This window comes from Ranitomeya imitator, chromosome 7 (genome assembly GCF_032444005.1).
Source record: "Ranitomeya imitator isolate aRanImi1 chromosome 7, aRanImi1.pri, whole genome shotgun sequence".
NCBI classification, from domain to species: Eukaryota; Metazoa; Chordata; class Amphibia; order Anura; family Dendrobatidae; genus Ranitomeya; species Ranitomeya imitator.
This window is the reverse complement of record NC_091288.1, coordinates 53250617-53263806: the sequence shown is the minus strand read 5'-3', so window position 1 is coordinate 53263806 and position 13190 is coordinate 53250617. Positions and strand designations below refer to the sequence as shown.

General features: G+C 43.2%; 1 protein-coding gene across 1 annotated transcript; it reads right to left on the bottom strand.

The window, feature by feature from the left end:
• Positions 1–359: 359 nt before the first annotated feature.
• Positions 360–5874, bottom strand: LOC138644637 (uncharacterized). Its single transcript, XM_069733228.1, has 2 exons — positions 4638–5874; positions 360–2434 (listed from the first exon to the last, which is right to left on the bottom strand). The coding sequence occupies exons 1-2, from the start codon at positions 5703–5705 to the stop codon at positions 2270–2272; spliced, it is 1233 nt and encodes a 410-aa protein (XP_069589329.1). The 5' UTR covers positions 5706–5874; the 3' UTR covers positions 360–2269.
• Between the last annotated feature and the right edge of the window lie 7316 nt (positions 5875–13190).

The window sequence follows — 13190 nt, the reverse complement described above, 5'->3', positions numbered from 1 at the left end:
TTTTTTTCACAAAAAATTTACTTCAGCTCCACTTTGTTTTATTTTACCAAGGGAAACAGGAGAAAATGGACCGCAACATTTGTTGTACAATTTGTACTGAGTATGCCAATACCCCATATGCGGAGGTAAACCACTGTTTGGGCGCATGGCAGAGCTCGGAAGGGAAGAAGCCCCATTTGACTTTTCAATGCAAAATTGACTGGAATTGAGATGGGACGCCATGTTGTGTTTGGAGAATCCCTGATGTGCCTAAACATTGAAACCCCCCAAAAGTGACACCATTTTAGAAAGTAGACCCCCTAAGGACCTTAATTCACATATTCCTTTGTAGAGAATGGTATCTTCCAAAGGAAAGACGAAGTGAGGATGAGGAAGGTAATTTAAAAATGTAATTTTTTATTAACAATCTTTAAAAAAACAAAACAATCAAAAACACAAAATATAGATAAAATACAGGGGATATTTCAACACCTAGACAAAAATCTGGGGGAGACGGACCTGCCTCATATGGGCACAGGAGATAGAAAAGCCCAGAGTATAGCAGATGATAGTATTGATGGTGGCACTAGTATATGTAAGGCTGAATAGCAAGACACTGCACAAAACTGTTACCAAATTGTGGTATGTGGACCCTGAGCATGGTATTCCCCTCTAAGGCTTGGCAGAAAAAAACCTAAAATGTATCCAGTGGTGCAAAAAAGTATGCTAACCACCTGGAAAAGGATTCATGTAAGATTGCCATGATAGAGGAGGTACCTAATGATAAGAGGCTAAGGTACACATATTAATAGTCCCAGGGTTAATTACCTTAATGTAGCCAGAGGTGCAGAGAGATACTAGTGACCAGTAGCAGGAGGCAGGAGCGGATCCCCGGCGCCCGACAAGCGCTGTTTCGCCGTAGCTTCTTCCAGTGGGGGCGAGGACAAGTTAACAAGGTATCGAGGGGGTTTAAATAGGGAACGCTGCAAGACGCCGGTTCCGGTGATGTCACGAGGAATCTCCTGACTGCGCGCGCCGATGTACCGCCCCACCTTGCTAATGGGACTTCCGGGATTGCGCACCGTGACACGCAGTGGAACGCACTGCGGTCACGTGGGTTAGCGCCTCCCGGAAGTCAGAGGGGGTATACGGACACCGCGCGTGCGTAGTTAGACTCTCTGACAGGCGGGCCACGGCAACTGAAGGAAAGGTGCGCAGGCGTACTGAGAGGACAGGAAGTTGGTGATTATGTCTGAAACCTAGAGATAGAGAGTGTCAGGGCCGCGCAGGCGTACTAAGATGCCAGGTAAAGGATAGATAAAAAGGACCGCTGGTAGAATATATTAGGAGCCGCAACTTGAAGATACAACTACTGCTGGTGCTATGTGAATCTAACTTATGGATATGGAGGCTAAACTTATATATAAGATATTTGGATGGGGACAGAATGTCACACATGGTGGAGGGGCACTAAATGCACTGTATAATACCGAAGAGTTTAGAAGGTGACTGGAATTCCGTCAAAAGACATAATAATGAAACGGCAAGGTGCACTGCTAAATAAAGCAATGCACACTACCAACATAGTGCAGTGAGAATTAGGGCTATAACAAAATGCAGTTTTATGGATCAAAACAGTGTAAAAGATACTATGTGGTGAGTGCTGCAAGCGTGTGTAGATCCAGGAGGCGTGATATAGAAGTATTAAGCCAAGTGTATATAAGAGACAAGAAAATGGCCCTTGGAATGCTAGGTGTTAGGAAAGGAATTATTGTAGGGTTTTGGTCATAATGTAGCCAAACCGAAGATAAAAGTGCAAACAAGTATATATATAAAAAAGAATAAATATAATTAAAGATAATGGCCCCTACAGAATGGTAATGTTGCCGCTCTCCTGCTCCACCTCCCCGACACACCCACCACCATATCCACCACCACACACATCCAACCCACGGCATATAATACCGGGGCCAGATACGTACAGCGGCAGGCACGGCGACAGATACATCAAAGAAACGGAACAGGAGACAACACCAACCAAAAGAGGGGGGGGGGGGGACAGTATGCTACCGTTTCATACCAAGCCCATACTATAGCAAAAAAGTGAAAAAGGGAAATTTACTCCATATCTCTAAGAACCTCCAAAAACAGATATAAATATGCAGATAGTACGTCGAAACATGGTATTATTTCATATTGTGCTACTCGGACAACTAACAGATATAAAGATAGAACTTTAGTTTATATTAAATGTGAATATACACACAGCATATAAAGATGTAATGTACTGCTATGAAAGTCTTTGATTAAAGTCTGTTTTTTTGGCTATTCCTTGCAGATCGTCCGGTATTCCAGGGATCTTGAAGTTGCCTGTGGTGACACCGCATGGTGATGGGAAGAGAGGAAGGAGATACCAGACAATGAACCGGAAAGTGCGTCGTGCAGGTATGTGAATCTAGAGGTAAGATTTATATAATTATTATATGTACAAAGACAAATATTAAAACCAAAGACAATTAAAACCAAGAAGAGACATGAAAAACACCTTAAAAACTGGTCCCAAAATTATGTTAGAGGGGTAGTTACAGAAAGGAGTTGAAGCCGAAGCTTTCATTGAGGCCACGTGGGGTGATTGTACCAAGTCGATAAATCCATTTACTCTCAAGTTGTGCTAGGGACTTGGCCAAATCACCACCACGTGACCCCAGGTTGACCTGATCAATGGCTTTGAAGAGAAGTCCTTTCGGATTGCAATCATGCTTTATTTTAAAATGACGTGGCAGTGTTTTTAAAAGTGCAAGTTCATGAGTTGTTTTGGCCTTTTCGATATCCCTGATATGCTCGCGTACTCTAATTTTCACTTCACGGGTGGTCATGCCGATGTAAATCATGCCGCAAGGACATGTAGCGTGATATATCACTCCTTGGGAGGAGCATGTGAGATGTTTACGAATCTCAAAAGATTTAGTCCCTTCTGAATTAGAGAATTTACCTGCTTTTTTCATGTTGAGGCATGCTTTGCACATCCCACAAGGGAAAAAACCATGTTGAAGTGGTTTTTTAGAAATTTCCAAAGTGGGGTCATAATGGCTGTGCACCAGTAGATCTCGGAGATTCCTACTTCGTCTTGCTACCATGGATGGGCCAGAGGGAAGATTTTTTTGCAAGATGGGGTCAGTCATCAGGATATTCCAGTGTTTTTTGAAAATAGATTTAATCTCATTCCATTGATTATTGTACGTACTGATAAATCTGACCTGGTCATTGTTTTCTTTAGTTTTACGTTTATTGGAGTAAAGAAGGCTATCTCTGGAAGTATTTTTGGCTCTTCTATATCCTTTACGGATATTCCTCTTGCTATACCCTCGGTGTAGGAATCTGTTAGTGAGATCAACTGCCTGTGTTTCAAAAGTAGTATCCTCCGAGCAAATGCGCCTGGCCCGTAGAAATTGTCCCACCGGTATTCCCTTGATAATTGTGGGTAGATGGGAAGAGGTGGCATGAAGAAGGGAGTTAGTTGCCGTGGGTTTTCTGTACAAGTCGGTATGTATCATGCCATCCATTACCTTAATTTTAATGTCAAGGAATTCCAGCTCTAATCCCGATTTGTATGTTAGGAAGATGTTACGATTGTTGTTGTTAAGATTGATCATTAGTTTTTGTAAATCCTGCGGTGTTCCCTCCCAGATGAACCATACATCATCGATGTATCGCATCCACCCTTGAACTTTATTGATGTCTGGGATTGTATCCCGCTGGAAGATGTCCCGTTCCCAAGCTCCTAAAAAAAGGTTGGCATAAGAGGGGGCACAAGAGGCCCCCATAGCAGTGCCTTGGGTCTGTAAATACGTGTGTTTGTTAAACGTAAAGATGTTGTGCGTTAGTATAAATTCCAGAAGAGTTAAGATTAGAGGGATTATGTTTCTATCCAGATCACTACTTAAAAGATACCATTTCACTGCTTCAAGGCCATCCCTATGCCTAATGGAAGTGTAAAGGGCTTCCACGTCGGCAGTAACCATCACCATATCCTGATCCAGAGACAAGTTGTTAAGTCTCTGGAGGGCCGATGTGGTATCCTGAATATACGATGGTAGGGATGGCACTAATGGTTTAAGAAAAAAATCCACAAAATCGGAGACCACTTCACATAAGCCTCCGTTCCCTGAGATGATAGGTCTTCCGGGAGGATCACATGGATCCTTGTGTAATTTGGGAATTAAGTATAGGGTGGGGAGCTTAGGATGTAATTTTTCAATTGTTTCGACCATTTTTTTTGTAATAATCCCCTGTTCATAGGCTCTTTCGATGATTAGAACAAGATCAGCCTGGTACTTCTGAAGAGGGTTATGTGTTAGTTTTTGGTAACAATTTGGTACGTTTAGTAATTTATAAGCCTGTTTCTCATACATGTTTACTGGCCATATTACTAAGTTTCCCCCCTTATCCGCAGGTTTAAAAACCACATCCTTTAAGGACTGAAGATGAACCAGGGCCTGTTTTTCTTCTTTATTCAGGTTTGATGCCCAGACTGGTTTGTCAGATAAGGCTTCAATTTCGGCTGAAATGACTCTCGTGAATATGTCAATAGCAGGACAAGTATTGATTGGGGGAAATTTCTTAGATTTGTTGAATAGATTGTGAGGGAATTGACTTACCTGAACCGGTGCATTCTCTTCCAGAAGTTCTTCAAGGTTCCTTAACGTTTCATCTTCTTCCACTGTGGAGAAGTTATCATGGGCATCATTTTTGAAATGGAACTTTTTGAGGATGAGTTTCCTGGAGAAGAGGTGTAGGTCCCTAATAGCCGTAAAAGTATCTAACCGACATGTTGGTGAAAATGTCAGTCCTCTCTCCAGGAGTCTCACCTCTGCCATAGATAGTTCATATTTGGATAGATTAATTACCTTCAATTGATCTCCTTGGGTCCGAAGGGCCTTAGATCTTGTGAAGATATCCGGTAATCGTTTTTCATTTTTGGAGGTTTCACTTGTCACATTTTCCCCGTCACTCTGTGAGGTGTTTATATCTGAGGTAGATATCGCCGAACTTGCTGAAGGACTCCTTTGATGACTTGATTTCCCAGTTCTTCTATCATTTTGCTTGTTTCTGCCAGGGTGGGTGGCCTTCTTGTTTTGCCATCTATATATTTTGTCCGTATCATAGTCATTAACGTCCCTCTGAAATTTTCGGATTTTGTTTTGACACACTTCTTTTTCCCATCTGTCCACATCTTTATTAATTTCAGTCATCACTTGGTCAAAATTCTCCACCGGAATATCCTTCATAAGGCGTTGTTCGCACTCATCAATTTCAGAGTCAAGAGATGCTAAAGACATGGTATTCTTATCAATTATGATTTGGATAAACTCCAAGGAGCATGTGGTAGCCGTAGAAAGCCAACGTTTGATAAGCACGTCGTCTTCCAACTCAAAGGACGGATATAATTGGACTCTTAGTCCCCTGGGGATAATTTGTTTATCCATATAGTTCTCCAGGGCTGACCGGTTCCACCACGTCTTGGTCTTTTTGTAAAGGGCACTCCTGTATTGTTTAATCAGGTCTTTATTAATTGTAACTACATCCTCATTTGTCTTGGTGGGCCCCTGTTTAAATAAATCGGATGCCTTAGCTTGCCAGGTTTTTTCCCTGGCTTTAAAGTCCATTCTGTAAAGGAGAAAGCGGACAGTCTGTCTATACAATACAGAGACACATATAATTCCCATAGTCCTATTTAGAACAGGCAAAGGTCACTTCAAATATTCATAATTCACATATTCCTTTGTAGAGAATGGTATCTTCCAAAGGAAAGACGAAGTGAGGATGAGGAAGGTAATTTAAAAATGTAATTTTTTATTAACAATCTTTAAAAAAACAAAACAATCAAAAACACAAAATATAGATAAAATACAGGGGATATTTCAACACCTAGACAAAAATCTGGGGGAGATGGACCTGCCTCATATGGGCACAGGAGATAGAAAAGCCCAGAGTATAGCAGATGATAGTATTGATGGTGGCACTAGTATATGTAAGGCTGAATAGCAAGACACTGCACAAAACTGTTACCAAATTGTGGTATGTGGACCCTGAGCATGGTATTCCCCTCTAAGGCTTGGCAGAAAAAAACCTAAAATGTATCCAGTGGTGCAAAAAAGTATGCTAACCACCTGGAAAAGGATTCATGTAAGATTGCCATGATAGAGGAGGTACCTAATGATAAGAGGCTAAGGTACACATATTAATAGTCCCAGGGTTAATTACCTTAATGTAGCCAGAGGTGCAGAGAGATACTAGTGACCAGTAGCAGGAGGCAGGAGCGGATCCCCGGCGCCCGACAAGCGCTGTTTCGCCGTAGCTTCTTCCAGTGGGGGCGAGGACAAGTTAACAAGGTATCGAGGGGGTTTAAATAGGGAACGCTGCAAGACGCCGGTTCCGGTGATGTCACGAGGAATCTCCTGACTGCGCGCGCCGATGTACCGCCCCACCTTGCTAATGGGACTTCCGGGATTGCGCACCGTGACACGCAGTGGAACGCACTGCGGTCACGTGGGTTAGCGCCTCCCGGAAGTCAGAGGGGGTATACGGACACCGCGCGTGCGTAGTTAGACTCTCTGACAGGCGGGCCACGGCAACTGAAGGAAAGGTGCGCAGGCGTACTGAGAGGACAGGAAGTTGGTGATTATGTCTGAAACCTAGAGATAGAGAGTGTCAGGGCCGCGCAGGCGTACTAAGATGCCAGGTAAAGGATAGATAAAAAGGACCGCTGGTAGAATATATTAGGAGCCGCAACTTGAAGATACAACTACTGCTGGTGCTATGTGAATCTAACTTATGGATATGGAGGCTAAACTTATATATAAGATATTTGGATGGGGACAGAATGTCACACATGGTGGAGGGGCACTAAATGCACTGTATAATACCGAAGAGTTTAGAAGGTGACTGGAATTCCGTCAAAAGACATAATAATGAAACGGCAAGGTGCACTGCTAAATAAAGCAATGCACACTACCAACATAGTGCAGTGAGAATTAGGGCTATAACAAAATGCAGTTTTATGGATCAAAACAGTGTAAAAGATACTATGTGGTGAGTGCTGCAAGCGTGTGTAGATCCAGGAGGCGTGATATAGAAGTATTAAGCCAAGTGTATATAAGAGACAAGAAAATGGCCCTTGGAATGCTAGGTGTTAGGAAAGGAATTATTGTAGGGTTTTGGTCATAATGTAGCCAAACCGAAGATAAAAGTGCAAACAAGTATATATATAAAAAAGAATAAATATAATTAAAGATAATGGCCCCTACAGAATGGTAATGTTGCCGCTCTCCTGCTCCACCTCCCCGACACACCCACCACCATATCCACCACCACACACATCCATCCCACGGCATATAATACCGGGGCCAGATACGTACAGCGGCAGGCACGGCGACAGATACATCAAAGAAACGGAACAGGAGACAACACCAACCAAAAGAGGGGGGGGGGGGTGGGACAGTATGCTACCGTTTCATACCAAGCCCATACTATAGCAAAAAAGTGAAAAAGGGAAATTTACTCCATATCTCTAAGAACCTCCAAAAACAGATATAAATATGCAGATAGTACGTCGAAACATGGTATTATTTCATATTGTGCTACTCGGACAACTAACAGATATAAAGATAGAACTTTAGTTTATATTAAATGTGAATATACACACAGCATATAAAGATGTAATGTACTGCTATGAAAGTCTTTGATTAAAGTCTGTTTTTTTGGCTATTCCTTGCAGATCGTCCGGTATTCCAGGGATCTTGAAGTTGCCTGTGGTGACACCGCATGGTGATGGGAAGAGAGGAAGGAGATACCAGACAATGAACCGGAAAGTGCGTCGTGCAGGTATGTGAATCTAGAGGTAAGATTTATATAATTATTATATGTACAAAGACAAATATTAAAACCAAAGACAATTAAAACCAAGAAGAGACATGAAAAACACCTTAAAAACTGGTCCCAAAATTATGTTAGAGGGGTAGTTACAGAAAGGAGTTGAAGCCGAAGCTTTCATTGAGGCCACGTGGGGTGATTGTACCAAGTCGATAAATCCATTTACTCTCAAGTTGTGCTAGGGACTTGGCCAAATCACCACCACGTGACCCCAGGTTGACCTGATCAATGGCTTTGAAGAGAAGTCCTTTCGGATTGCAATCATGCTTTATTTTAAAATGACGTGGCAGTGTTTTTAAAAGTGCAAGTTCATGAGTTGTTTTGGCCTTTTCGATATCCCTGATATGCTCGCGTACTCTAATTTTCACTTCACGGGTGGTCATGCCGATGTAAATCATGCTGCAAGGACATGTAGCGTGATATATCACTCCTTGGGAGGAGCATGTGAGATGTTTACGAATCTCAAAAGATTTAGTCCCTTCTGAATTAGAGAATTTACCTGCTTTTTTCATGTTGAGGCATGCTTTGCACATCCCACAAGGGAAAAAACCATGTTGAAGTGGTTTTTTAGAAATTTCCAAAGTGGGGTCATAATGGCTGTGCACCAGTAGATCTCGGAGATTCCTACTTCGTCTTGCTACCATGGATGGGCCAGAGGGAAGAATTTTTTGCAAGATGGGGTCAGTCATCAGGATATGAAACCCCCCAAAAGTGACACCATTTTAGAAAGTAGACCCCCTAAGGACCTTATCTAGATGTGTGGTGAGCACTTTGACCCGCCAAGTGCTTCATAGAAGTTTATAATGCAGAGCCGTAAAAATAAAAAATCATATTTTTTCACAAAAATGATATTTTTGCTCCCGTTTTTTTATTTTCCCACGGGTAAAAGAAGAAATTGGACCCCAAAATTTGTTGTGCAATTTGTCCTGCGTACGCAGATACCCCATATGTGGGAGTAAACCACTGTTTGGGCACATGGCAGAGCTCGGAAGGGAAGGAGTGCCGTTTGACTTTTCAATGCAAAATTGACAGGAATTGAGATGGGACGCCATGTTGCGTTTGGAGAGCCACTGATGTGCCTAAACATTGAAACCCCCCACAAGTGACACCATTTTGGAAAGTAGACCCCCTAAGGAACTTATCTAGATGTGTTGTGAGAGCTTTGAACCCCCAAGTGTTTCACTACAGTTTATGACGCAGAGCCATGAAAATAAAATTTATTTTTTTTTTCCACAAAAATTATTTTTTAGCCCCCAGTTTTGTTTTTTCCCAAGGGTAACAGGAGAAATTGGACCCCAAAAGTTGTGCAATTTGTCCTGAGTACGATGATACCCCATATGTGGGGAGTAACCACCGTTTGGGTGCATGGTAGAGCTCGGAAGGGAAGGAGCATCATTTGGAATGCAGACTTAGATTGAATGGTCTGCAGGCATCACATTGTGTTTGCAGAGCCCTAATGTACCTAAACAGTAGAAACCCCCCACAAGTGACCCCATATTGGAAACTAGACCCTCCAAGGAACTTATCTAGATGTGTTGTGAGAACTTTGAATCCCCAAGTGTTTCACTACAGTTAATACCACAGAGCCGTGAAAATAAAAAATCATTTTTTCCTACAAAAATGTTTTTTTTAACCCCCAGATTTTAATTTTCCCAATGGTAACAAGAGAAATTGGACCCCAGAAGTTGTTGTCCAATTTGCCCTGAGTACGCTGATACCCCATATGTTGGGGTAAACTCCGTTTGGGCGCACGGGAGAGCTCAGAAGGGAAGGAGCACTGTTTTTTTCAACGCAGAATTGGCTGGAATTGAGATCCGACGCCATGTCGCCTTTGGAGAGCCCTGATGTGCCTAAACAGTGGAAACCCCCAATTCTAACTGAAACCCTAACTCAAACACACGCCTAACCGTAATCCCAACCACACTCCTAACCCCAACTCCAACACACCCCAAACCCTAATGCCAACCATAACCCTAACCACACCACTAACCCTGACACACCCCTAACCCTAATCCCAACTGTAAATGTAATCCAAACCCCAACCCTAGCCCTAAAAATATACCTAGCCCTAACCCTAACCGCAGCCCTAACCCTATCCCTAACCCCAACCCTAACCCTAACCCTAGCCCTAACCCTAATTGGAAAATGGAAATATAAACATTTTTAATTTTTTTTATTTTTCCCTAACGAAGGGGGTGATGAAGGGGGGTTTAATTTACTTTTATAGCGTTTTGTTAGTGGATTTTTATGACTGGCAGCCGTCACACACTAAAAAATATTTTTTTGCGTTACCACATTTTGAGAGCTATAATTTTTCCATATTTTGGTCCACAGAGTCATTTGAGCTCTTGTTTTTTGCGGGATGAGTTGATGTTTTTATTGGTAACATTTTCGGGCACGTGACATTTTTTGATCACCTTTTATTCCGATTTTTGTGAGGCAGTATGACCAAAAAACAGCTATTCATGAATTTCTTTTGGGGGGGCCTTTATACCATTCTGCGTTTGGTAAAATGGATAAAGCAGTTTTATTCTTCGGGTCAGTACGATTACAGCGATACCTCATTTATATCATTTTGTTATGTTTTGGCGTTTTTATACGTTAAAAACTATTTTAGAGAAAAAATAAGTATTTTTTCATCGCTTTATTCTGAGGACTATAACTTTTTTATTTTTTTGCTGATGATGCTGTATGGTGGCTCGTTGTTTGTGGGATAAGATGACGTTTTCAGCGGTACCATGTTTATTTATATCTGTCTTTTTGATCACGTGCTATTCCACTTTTTGTTCGGCGGTATGATAATAAAGCGTTGTTTTTTGCCTCTTTTTTTACGGTGGTCACTGAAGGGGTTTTTTTTTTTACACAACTAAATATTTTTTTTTTACTTTATAAGATTGCCCTGGGGGGGGGGGGACATCATGTTATATGGTCTGATCGCTGATCTGACACTTTGCAGAGCACTGGGCTGAGAAACATTTCACCATGGGAAGTACCTTTTCTAAAAAACTTTTATGGACATCATAGACAGGCTTGGCAAAAATTGTACTGTCTGTAGCATCACAGAACACGTTAAGCGTGGTGATCTAGTGGTGGAGAATGAGGAGACATTGCTGAAGGCCTCATTAAAAAATAGGCCAAATGTAAAGGAGTGTGTCTCCTAGACTTGTATTGCCCATACATGCAATGCGTGGGCTGACAAACATTTCCCCAAGGGGGATGCATTTTTTAAAAATATACTATGGGCATCATAGACATCCTTGCCAAAAAATGGACTGCCTGTAGTGGCACAGAAGACGTTAAGCCTGGTGGTCTAGTGGTGGAGAATAAAGAGACATAAAGATAAATCATTCTGAAATAAAATAAAAAAAAGGATGTGAATCCACCGATGAAAGTACATAACAAAAGGGAGGGGCGAACACAAGTTCATATATATGATGCCAGATTGTGTCCAACGAGATACGTTTGTCCCTAGTAACAGCTCAGAGACATGGATATAAAAAAAAATATATATAATAGTATTTCAATATTTTCATATTGTAGATGTATACACTGGGTCATAAAAGGATGGTGCAGAGATATTAAAACTGGAATATATAAGAATAAATGGAAAAATATACATACATCTTATTTTGAAGACAGTTCCCCCTGGGGGCGTTTATTTTGGTTTCTAATTAGTAACGGGCATCTGAAAAACACCCTTGCACAAAAATTGAGTGACTTTTGCATCACGGAATACGTTCACCCTGGTGTTGTGCTTGTTGTGGATGATGATGATGAGGATAAGGAGTAGGATAACACCAAAAAGACTAAATTAGGAAGCGGATAGCCATGTGTGGTTGGGGAGAGGTGCATGACAATACATCTCCTCAAAAAAGACAATGTATTACAGGTTATGTTTCACTGTTTTCACTTGGTGGTGTACAGAAATCTTGCCCAATCCAGCCCTTGTTCATTTTTATAAGAGTCATCCTGTCAGCATTTTCAGTTGGCAGGCGCAGGGCTGCCATCAGGGCATTACAGCCGTGACTGGCGTATGGGGCCTGGTGAGCAGAGGGGGCCCGCATTGGGCCCCGTCTCATCTGCTCACCAGGCTCCCCCTGCAGGCGCTGCGGCACGCTATTGACATGCGGGCCCGCCCCCACACGTAAATAGTTAACAGCCGCCAGCAAGTCTGAGGCTGGCAGCTGAGTAGGGCCGCAGTGCGCACTCGCCGGCGTCTGACGTCATTCTCAGCCGCCGGGCCCGGCGAGTGTATCTGCGTGGAGCCTGGAGGGAGCTTCGCCCGCCACAGGAGCATGGCCAGGTAAGAACTCGTGTTTTTTTTTTTCTTTGAGAGCGGCGATCCAGGGGGGCCCAGGGGGCAGAATGCAGGACACACAGGGGCAGAATGCTGGACATACAGGAGCAGAATGCTGGACACACAGGGGCAGAATGCTGGACACACAGGGGCAGAATGCTGGACATACAGGGGCAGAATGCTGGACACACTGGGGCAAAATGCTGGACACACTGGGGCAGAATGCTGGACACACTGGGGCAGAATGCTGGACACACTGGGGCAGAATGCTGGACACACAGGGGCAGAATGCTGGACACACAGGGGAAGAATGCTGGACACACAGGGGAAGAATGCTGGACACACTGGGGAAGAATGCTGGACACAGTGACAGGGGCAGAATGCTGGACACAGTGACAGGGGCAGAATGCTGGACACAGTGACAGGGGCAGTATGCTGGACACAGGGGCAGACTGTGAGACCCGGGGGCAGAATGCTGGACAGGGGCAGAATGCTGGACATTGGGGCAGAATGCGAGACACGGGGCAGAATGGAGATACGGGGCATGATTGGAGACACGGGGCAGGATGAAAGATGGGGGAGGATTGGCGACAGATGCGGCAGAATGGAGACATCATCAGTGTGGAGTAGTGTGGCAAAAACCCCGAAGCAGCTGTCTGTGGATGGATACCATGCTTGGCATAGGTGGTTTTCCTTTATTGGATGTTTTCCTTTATTGGATGCTGCCCTTCCCTTGGTTGTTCCTTCCCGGGGAAAGGCCTGGCTATTCACTGCCTGCGTTGAGAAACACGTGATGGTGTCTCCGCAGCTCCTCTACATGCATTTGCATATTTGGGGGCAGTGTTCTGGATCACTACGTTGAGAAACACGTGATGGTGTCTCCGCAGTGTTGGATGTTTTGGTCTCTACGAGGTCAATCATCCGTGCCTTTATAGACTTTCTACTAGGCACTGCTCCTGATAGCCAGTTTCCTACTCCACAC

Coding starts and splice junctions, on each gene's coding strand:
- LOC138644637 (XM_069733228.1), bottom strand. CDS start 5,705: ATGGGAATTATATGTGTCTCTGTATTGTATAGACAGACTGTCCGCTTT. Junction 2,435..4,637: donor AAGAGAATGCACCGGTTCAG/GTAAGTCAATTC, acceptor TCTTACCTCTAG/ATTCACATACCTGCACGACG.